The sequence below is a fragment of the Penaeus japonicus genome, unplaced genomic scaffold, assembly GCF_977035675.1.
Source record: "Penaeus japonicus unplaced genomic scaffold, GWHDUDI00000001_assembly GWHDUDI00000036, whole genome shotgun sequence".
Classification (NCBI taxonomy): domain Eukaryota; kingdom Metazoa; phylum Arthropoda; class Malacostraca; order Decapoda; family Penaeidae; genus Penaeus; species Penaeus japonicus.
In genome coordinates this window covers 6529620-6540503 of record NW_028234438.1, presented here as the reverse complement: position 1 = coordinate 6540503, position 10884 = coordinate 6529620, and the positions used below count along the sequence as shown (strand labels likewise).

The 10884-nt window shown below is 41.7% G+C and overlaps 1 protein-coding gene across 1 annotated transcript in view; it reads left to right on the top strand.

Moving 5' to 3' along the window:
• LOC122267325 (E3 ubiquitin-protein ligase ZNF598) overlaps positions 1-9755 on the top strand; it is a 17142-nt gene extending 7387 nt beyond the window's left edge. The window contains exons 3-7 of the mRNA XM_086531786.1: positions 1-71; positions 1689-1801; positions 2933-3104; positions 3644-5438; positions 6452-9755. The exon at positions 1-71 is cut by the window's left edge and continues 144 nt beyond it. Coding sequence (XP_086387912.1) covers positions 1-71; positions 1689-1801; positions 2933-3104; positions 3644-5438; positions 6452-6637 — 2337 coding nt within the window. The 3' untranslated portion in view covers positions 6638-9755. The remainder of the gene's footprint in view (positions 72-1688; positions 1802-2932; positions 3105-3643; positions 5439-6451) is intronic.
• Positions 9756-10884: the final 1129 nt, after the last annotated feature.

Sequence of the window (10884 nt, the reverse complement as noted above, 5' to 3'; positions counted from 1 at the left end):
CGGCACTTGCGGCGTGACCACTTCTTCTGCCACATCTGTGATGCCGACTCGCTCAATACTCAGTATTATGAGTAAGTGGGAAGGAGAGTTATGGAGACCTACATGTACACCCATGCCCACGTCCACACCCATGCCCACGCCCACACCCATGCCTACGCCCACACCCACACTCACACTCACACTCACACTGACACCCACACCCATGCCCACACCCACACCCACACCCATACCCACAACCACACCCATATCCATATCCATACCCATACCCATATCCATACCCATACCCATACCCATACCCATACCCATACCCATACCCATACCCACACCCCCAAACCCACACCCACACCCCCAAACCCACACCCACACTCCCAAACCCACACCCACACCCCAAACCCACACCCACACCCCCAAACCCACACCCACACCCACACCCCCAAACCCACACCCACACCCCCAAACCCACACCCACACCCCCAAACCCACACCCACACCCAAACCCACACCCAAACCCACACCCCAACCCACACCCCAACCCACACCCCAACCCACACCCACACCCATACTCACACTCACACTCACACTCACACTCACACTCACACTCACACTCACTCACACCCAAACCCACACCCAAACCCACACCCACACCCACACCCACACTCACACTCACACTCACACTCACACTCACTCACACCCAAACCCACACCCAAACCCACACCCACACCCACACCCACACTCACACTCACACTCACACTCACACTCACACTCACACTCACACTCACACTCACACTCACTCACACCTAAACCCACACCCACACCCAAACCCACACCCAAACCCACACCCAAACCCACACCCAAACCCACACCCACACCCACACTCACACTCACACTCACACTCACTCACACCCACACCCATGCCCACACCCATGCCCATACCCATACCCACACCCATACCCACATCCACACCCATACCCACATCCACACCCATACCCACACCCACACCCATACCCACACCCATACCCATACCCATATCCATATCCATATCCATATCCATATCCATACCCATATCCATACCCATATCCATACCCATACCCATACCCATACCCACACCCACACCCACACCCCAAACCCACACCCACACCCACACCTACACCTACACCTATACCCACACTTACACCCACATTCACACCCGCACCCCCACCCACACCCACACCTACACCTACACCAATACTACACCCACACCTACACCCACACCTACACCCACACCTACACCCACACCTACACCCACACCCACACCCACACCCATACCCACACCCCCACCCACACCCGCACTCACACCCACACCCACACCTGCACCCCAACCCACACCTGCACCCCAACCCGCACCCGCATCCACACCAGCACCCACACTCACACCAGTGCCCACACCCATACCAGCACCCACACCCACATCTACAGCCACACCCACACCCACACCCACACCCACACCCACGCGTATGCAAACACATATGTGCACACACACACACACGCACATGCATGTGCATATGTGTGTGTGTGCGCTAACACTAACACGGACGGGCACATAGTTATACTTTAGTGGAATAAGATTCTATTATTTTATTTCTTTCCATTCCTAAGGTAGAAGATATAGGTTATAATTTCACTAATTCAGGCATTTTACCATGTTGCAGAGACTACAGTGCCTTGCGAGATCATTTCCGCGCAGACCATTACCTTTGTGAAGAGGGAGGTTGCCAAGAAGAGCAGTTTACTTCAGTATTTCGTACCAAACTGGATCTACAAGGTATTGGATTTGATTATTTTTCAGTATGTTAGTTACTGCATTTTTGTTTTTTAGAATTTGTTGAAATCTTTGGTTTACACACGGATCAGTAGTTGTTCCTCTTTTGTGCATTCTAGATCATGCTTGAAAATCTAAAATCTTTGAATTCCATTCAGAAGAATGAGACTTAAGGACAGTGACTATTTATTTGGCCACAAATAGATTGAATTTTAAAGATTAAAAAGAATTAATTTACTGTCAATAGAATTACCTTCAAAATTTCAGACCTGAAATCCATAAAAATAACAAAAATAATAGATTTTTTCCAAATATCTGTTTACTGGCTTTTTCTTTAAAATATGATTCAGACTGCAGTTGCACATATAGAATACTACACACATCTTTCAATGTCTTTTAATTTGACTGAGAAACTAGATTTCCCCCTTACCCTCTCTCAGTGGGATCGGATTGTTCCTCATTTTTTTTTATTCTTCAATTTTTCTTAATTAACCCTCTCTTGACGGGTGGTACACCATTGGTACCGCGCATTCAAGGGCCCGTTCGCAGGGTGCCGGCATACAGCGTCGATCATTTAATTGATTTAAGCCTGTGTGTTTGAGAGCCCTGGCATTGCAAGGCTGGAATGCCCACGGCATGAATGGGTTAAAGAAAATAAAAATAGATATTACATAGATAGAGAGAGAATCATTTTCTCTTACAGCAACAATTCTATTGATATAGTATTTTAAATTTTGAGTTATAAAGTGGTTGATATTTTTTATTAACCCAATGACGACGGTGCGTCACACCCGTGTGACACAGCCAAAAACTCCCGTTCCGGGGCGTCATGCTATTGTGACGATTTCAATGCAATATTGCAATCGCCCGGCATATGGGACTTCGCGTAGAAAGTGCACCCGTCGGGAAAGGGTTAATGACCAATTATGAACTTTTACCTACTACTAACCTCCTACTAGTCCCAGAAATAGCTTTCACTAACATGTTAAGATGACAAGTAGTTTCTTTCCTTAATATTAGCCATAATAGCAAAAAAATATAAATGATATTACCCGAGGAAAGAGGTACAGCAGACGCTTGGAGTCCCTAACGCCATATATCATAGATAACTGAACTTTCTGAATTACCTTGCAGCTCATATGGCACAAAACCACTCGTCAAACTTGAGCAAACAAGCTGCCCGACAGGCACGTACGCTGGACATAGAATTCACTTTGAACCACCGGCAGCAGGACAGCAGCCGGCACGATGAAAGGGGGATGAGGGGAGGCCGAGGGGGGCGAGATGGAAGAGGAAGGGGAGGGAGGTAAGAGTGCTCCTGTTGTGGTTCGTTATAGAGAAAAAACATGTAGATGACATATACCAATAAATAGGTGGAAAAATGGATATACAGATAGGTTGAGTCATTGGAAAGTAGATAAGAAGTTAGAGAGATTTATTGATACACAGATAGATAAATAAATAAAGATATAGATAGGTAGATATATGCATTTATGAATAGCTAGACAGATGGATTGGTGAATGAATAGATAAGTTCAGAAATATATATATATATATATATATATATAAATATATATATATATATATATATATATATATATATATATATATATATATATATATATATTATATAGTATATTGTATATAGTGTATAGTGTATAGTTTATAGTATATAGTACATTGTACATTGCACATAGTACATAGTCTATAATATATGATATATGATATATGATATATGATGGATGGTGGATGGTGGATGACATATAATATATAATATATAATATATAATATATGATATATGATATATGATATATGATATATGATATATGATTTTATGCATTCCAGGCGAGATCGAGACAGAGATCGAGACTTTGAGGAGCAGCAGTTGCCTGATGAAATGGATGGCAGACCTCCTGTGACGCAACATTCCATCGACATCAACTGTGTGCAAGATTTCCCTTCCCTGAATGGCAGTGGACCAGGTTCAGGGGGGGAGGCTGGAGGAGGAGGGGGCAATAGGTCCATGGCGTCGCACTTGGCCAAACAAAATCGATTTACAGTAAGGGCCTCAGGGGGTAGGGGTCGGAGTGTGCTGGAGGAAGAGTTTCCTTCTTTAGGGTCGACCAGTGTCACAGTTAGCACGGCTCAGGCCACTGCTCAGTCCCCAACGTCTCCCACCACCTCAGTGCATCTTAAGGTAAATACGAAAAAAGCCACGAGGGACGGGCAGAATGCAGGTCAAAGGAGCAGCAATGTTTCGATACAGTACAATCGCACTGTCCCTGCTGCGGCAAATGGGCCTAAAGGCTCAGGTGCAGAAGGTGAGAGTGGAAATGGTGCTGGCCCTCGCATTGGTGTCATTTCACACAGCAGTAATATTACTCTTCGAAGTAAAGCTAATAACAAGGCAAAAAGCAAAGGGTTAGAAGAAGATTTTCCAGCTCTTTCTGTTTCTACAAAAACAACAAATGCTGGCATGGGGTCGAGTGGCTGGGGGTCGACAGCATCGGTACCTGCTCCAAGTGCACCAGCTAGTGCACCGGCTAATATTTCCAAAAATATGAAAAAAGATTTTCCAGCATTAGGGCCATCAGCTGGGGCCCCTTCCATTGCGCCTCCTTCGAAACCTGGAAAGAAATTAAATCCAAAAGACTTCCCTTCTTTAGCACCAAATCCTGAGAGTCAGACCCATATGAAAAATTATCATGGTCGCTCTAGTGTTACAATACCTGTGAGCAATGCATGGACACACACAGTTGACCAGGTGCCCAAAGCGGCGGATGGAACAGAACCTGGTTCCAAGAGCAAGAAGAAGAAAAAGGGAAGTAACAAGAGTGCAGCTGATGTTACCAGCAATAACAGTGCCACCTCAAATCAAAGTACTAATAGTAACACATCAAACAGTGTGTCAAATGGCCCTTCGAAACCCAGCGCCAAGAAGAAGCCTGTTGGTTTGCACAACATCTTTGATGATGACAGTGATGAAGATGCAGTTACAGTGGACCTAAGTATGGGGAAATTGGGTGATTATCAGTCTATGGCACCCGTAGCAAGCTCAAACATGAACATGATCACCAGTGACATGGTCAATGAGAGGAAAAAGTCTGAGTTGAAGATTGGCACCTTGCGGGCACCCCCTCCGAAGCTGGATAATGATGATGCTTTCCCGAGCTTGGGGGGATCGTTTTCACCGTCCCCGCTGGCCACTTCCACCTGGTCATCCCCAGCAAAGAACACTGCTCCACCGGGATTCACAAGTAAACCCAAGGTTCCACCAGGCTTTAGCGCAACAGACATGACTTTCACGAGTAGCTCTGGTGAGAAGTTTGCAATTTCGCCCACCTCTGAGGCTGCTGTGTCCACGTCAGCATTCACGGCCCAACCCACCACCACTTACACCTTCCAGCTGCCGCCACGGTTTGAGCTTCGCAACAAAAGGCTTATCAAGACAATCCATGATGAGTGTAAAGGAGACGAAGATAAGTTTGATTGCTTCAAGATGCTGGCTGGTCAGCTGCGCAGTGGAGACCTCTCTGGGCAGATGTATTACGAGCAGTGCCGGGAAGTCATGGGCAAGTCCATCTTTCACAAGATACTCCCTGAGCTTTTGGTTCTCTTACCTGACATCAAGAAACAGCAGGTTAGTATTGTTGTTTTCTTTAAATATGGCAGCCATAAATACCACCATGTTGATGGCTAACTGTCATGGTCTTTCAGTTGCTTGACACAGCGTTAATGTTAGATAAGATGTAAAGAAATGTAACAAAATGTATCAAAGCCTCATAAACTCCTCAGTTATTAGCCAATTACACTAAAAAGAAGGCACATCACACACATCAATATTCCACAACATTCAGAAAGCATTTTAAATCAAAGATCTATGGGTTAGCTTTATGAAGTAAGCCAGTTCACTCACTCTCACCCTCACCCTCACTCTCACTCTCACTCTCACTCTCACTCTCACTCTCACTCTCACTCTCACTCTCACCCTCACCCTCACCCTCACCCTCACTCTCACTCTCACCCCCACCCTCACCCTCACCCTCACTCTCTCACCCTCACTCACTCTCACTCTCACCCTCATCCTCATCCTCATCCTCATCCTTATTCTCACCCTCACCCACATCCTCACCCTCACCCTCACCCACCCTCACCCACCCACACCCTCACCCTCACCCACCCACACCCTCACCCTCACCCACACCCTCACTCTCACCCTCACTCTCACTCTCACTCTCACTCTCACTCTCTCACTCTCACCCTTATCCTCACTCTCACCCACACCCTCACCCTCACCCACACCCTCACTCTCACTCTCACTCTCACCCTCACTCTCTCACTCTCACTCTCACTCTCACTCTCACTCTCACTCTCTCACTCTCACTCTCACTCTCACCCTCACCCTCACCCTCACCCTCACCCTCACCCTCACTCTCACCCTCACTCTCACTCTCACTCTCACCCTTATCCTCACTCTCACCCACACCCTCACCCTCACCCTCACCCTCACCCTCACCCTCACCCTCACTCTCTCTCACACCCACACCCACACCCACACCCACACCCACAAAGAGGAAAGATGAAAGAAATGATGGCGTGGCAGAGGGCTAGGACATAAAGACCAGCTCTTTACTTCTTTGGTCTTTATTGCAGGAGGTTCTGGCAGCATACCGGAAAGTGGACGGAGGACGGGGTTGCTCCACCGTCTTCGCCGTCTGCGTAGTTTGTCAGCAAGTCCTCAGCCAGGATGACTACTCTGAACACATGGACAAGCACGACCAAAACGCTTCGGACTTCCCTTCCTTAGCCAAGCCAACCTCTCACCGGTTTCAGAAGTGAAATGCTGCAGGTTCAGGTTGCCACAGTTAGGGTGCGGGGGGTCTTGGAGTAAAGGAGAGACAGGAGGGACTCTCTCCCTTCCCCCTCTCCCTTTTTCTACGCTTAATTGGTGAATCACAGTGCTGTGTTTGCAGGTGGTGACGTTGATTTTCTTTTCTCTGATGTTTGTGACTGAATATATCATTTTTGGTCTCCCTCTTGTTTTATTATGTTGGAAAAAGTATGAATTGATGATTTGGGAAGGAATGTGGTAGGATGGTACAGTTACTTTCATTAAGCTCAAAATTTAGAGATATGTGGATCAGAATTCTGTGGAATTGTGGTTTAGAAGAACCTGGCTCATAAGAATGGATTTGTGATACTCATTCTTTTGTATAGATATATATTTATATATTTTTTTTGCTTTGTTTTATGTGCTTCCACATCATCTCATGATATAAGGCTCAGCAAACTTTCTTGCTCATTATAGATTGTGTTCAACACTTTAAATCTTGCTCAAGACTATATCGAAAGAGTGGAATGGGTTGTACCACTGGGACTAGGACAGTGAGAGTACATGGATATTGCACAGGTATTTGCATAAGTATAATTGTAGATATTACAATGGCAGTTGCATTTTTTTTATTATTTGTTATTATTTTGTAATGATTTCTTCAATATCTGTGAATCATATCTAAGTTTAATTGTGTGCTTTTCTAGTTTTTGTAGATCTATTTTTTTTTTTTATTATAGAAAAACACTAATTAAGACACTGAAAATACTGTCAATTTAATATGATTGATAATGATTGGTTTAGTATTGGTATTTTTGCCCTTTTTTCTTTACTTTTATTTTTTGTTTTTGTATGTACTTAATTGCTGTAATTGTTAGTTCCTTCATTATTGTTGTTTTTTTCATTCCTTTCTGTTTGTAAAATTACAGTGAGTAATTATTTGTTCCGTTAAATTTATGTCTGTTACTATTGTTATTAGTATGAGAAAAGAGGAAGTAAAAGACATTGGAAAGCAAAAAAGAATAAAAAAATGCTAGTTGGAAGACGAATAGCAACACAGATGTTGAACAAAGTTTCCCATTCCCCAATGAGGGTGTTGAATTGTAGCTGAAATTATCATGATTTCTGCAATCTATTCAAGCCAGTTCTCTGTACCACCTGTGATTCTCATGAGCTTTTATCCATACTCAGTATATATCTCACTTAATTTCAAAAGATGGAAGAAATCAGAAAAATTGTTAATCTCACATCATAGCTTGTGTATAAGTTTATTGCTAAACTGCAAGATGCTAACTTGTTACTGTTGGATGTTGATGTAACCATTTCAGTCACTTGCATTTGTCTAAATCTTGTCAATTTTCTTTTTTTTTTATATATATATGTATATATATATAATGACTGTGTTTATGTTGGTGGAGGGACAGCATTTGTCTGAAGGTGATACGGCCCAGGTGGCCAATGATGTGTTTGTAGCCTCTTACTCTTTACGTTTGGTTCAGTTGATTGTTGTCTCCCTACCTCCTCTCTCTTATACCCCCATCTTACCTTCCTTTGGCTTACAACCACTTAGCCTGACTGAGTTTGTTTACACCACATTCAGTCAATCAGTTTTGATGCTATAATCCCTGCTAATGATTTTGTTGACTAGAACCTCTGGTTAGTCCAGCCAGAGGCAGTCAGTCGGATATGTACTCATTTTCTACCGATATATACACTCAAGGACTACATTGATCAGTCAGTGGAAAGAAAAAGATAAGGTGATGGAGGCCATATAATATTCATTTGAGAAGTTGATTTGCAATGAGGAAAATAACCAATGATGACATTGTAAATCGACTTTTAAGAAAATCTGAGTGTCTTGGTTGTGACTATCATGTGGATTATTTAATTTCTTATTTATTTTTTTTTTTTCTGCAATCATAAATTATATATTTTTTTTTAGCAAGATGCTCTCAATACATCAGAAAGCAAATAAGTCAATATGAGCATTTTTCTCTACAATGCTGAAGTCAGTGTTATAATTGTCATTCAAATCTACAATCTATTTCAACCAGTGTATTTTTTCTCATTTCACACTAACTAACTTCAGATGCCATTAGAAGAAGAAAGAAATAAGTCTAATATACTCTCCTGTATGTTGCTGTGAATTACTAATATGAACATGGAACTTTTTCTTATGGGAAAGATAATTTATACATAATGTGAAGTCTTTTATTCTATTCTCAGTGACCATGTTGCTTGTCATGATAGGAGAATAGCCATGATATGCAAAAATTGTTTGCCGCAAGCATAAATGATCAACCACAGAATACACTCCAGTTCAATACCTTGCTTTGTGTTGAGTGACAATTTTAGTTCTAAAAGCTTAACCCCCCACCCCATCCTCACCCCATCCCCAACCCCCACCCCCACCCCCACCCCCACACCTTCAGAACATCAGGTCAGTGACCTTTGTTAAAGACTGAAAAGATCCAAGCCCTTGGGTTTTTAGGGTTATAGATGTCCTTGGATGGAAGAGAACTTTATGGTTTGAAAATCTTTTCTGTAATTTGCCTTGGTTCTAAGATCTAGTTGTCACAAAGATGGGCACTGTGATCTAATTCTTCTTCTTAAGAACTTGGTTTAGGATTTGTTTGTTGCGAGAATTCTTGCCATACATTTTGAATTTTTTTCAAAGAGATACAATTTGTTACATGAATTTGGATCGAATTCCGATTTTTGCACAGATCTTCATTTTTAGATTAAAATTTCATTAAGACCTTGGCTCTATAATCTAATCTAAAACACAAATTTCACAAAGACCTTTGGTTCTAAGACCTCGATTCTCACAGAGATCCAGGTTCTGAAATCTGATTCTCACCAAGAGATTTCGAAGATCTTGGGGCTCAAATATCGCACTCCCTACATCTGGGTGTCCGTTCCTTTGTTCCATGATCTCCGGTGTTCCCAGTGTGCTTGAGTGCAGAGACTTGAAGTGTAGAATTTCTGCCTGTTTTTTTTCCTCTATTCTGTTATAAGCCTGTGATTAGGAAGTGCCTACATTGTTATATAAAGTACTATACGAGATGTATTATATTGAACTTTTGTATAGTTGGTGTAAATAATCCAATAAAGAAAATATTATAAGTGATGGTGTTTTTTTTATTTTTAAGTTTGTGTAATGAAATGGCTCAGCAAATTGTTCTTTTTCAGGAAAACATTTAGTTTACATTTATTTCCATTGCAAAATTGATATGTAAGTGAAGCAGTTTCAAATATTAATGTTAAAACAAAATGAATCATGTGTAAGGAATAGCATGGCATTTGGCTATTTTATATATTTTTTAGCAGTGTTAACTCTTTGATATATAACTTATTTCTGTGATAAGGATTATTATTTCCAAAAATAGATATGAAGACAAAATGTTTACCTAAAGAAATCATCTTTTTTCATTAATAAAAAAAAAAAAAAAAAAAAAAAAAAAACTTTACCCATTTATTCTTGACCAATGGAGATCTCAAACCTTGATTAGAATATAGTCCATTAGCTTTTAGATAAAATATCCATTTTTTTATGACGGCCTTTTGATACGATTTGGTGATGACATAACCCGTTTACAATTCAATCTTATATATATCCCTCATGATAAATTGGCATGCAAAGGATTTTATACTCATTTAATCTTATCTATTGATACTGAATTGCTATACATCATTACTGGAAAAGTGCTTATACAAACAGATTAATTTGATGCAGTAGATTGATAAATACATTACATATCTTGTTGGTATAATGCATTTGTAAAGCAGATTTTCTTCAAATTTTTTATCTTTCCTTAAAGATTTTTGTTTATCTTTGTTTTATTTTTGTTTTTTTTATTGATTTACTGATTCACTTTTTTGTGAAATAACTGTTTTTCTTTCTTTCTCACACTCTGTCTTTCTTTTTCTCTATCTGGTCTCATTATGTTTCCGTAGCATCCTATTCTTTCTCTTTTTCTTGGCTTCTCTCTCTCCATCTCTCTCTCTCTCTCTCTCTCTCTCTCTCTCTCTCTCTCTCTCTCTCTCTCTCTCTCTCTCTCTCTCTCTCTCTCTCTCTCTCTCTCTTTCTCTCTCTTCTATCTCTCTCTCCATCTCTCCTTCCTAGTCTCTCCTCTCTCTCAATCATTCTCTTTCTCTCTCTCTCTCTCAATCTTTCTCTCTCTCTCTCTCTCTCTAACTCTCCGCTCGTCTCAATCTTCATCTCTCTCTCTCTCATCTCTCTCTCGACTCTCTC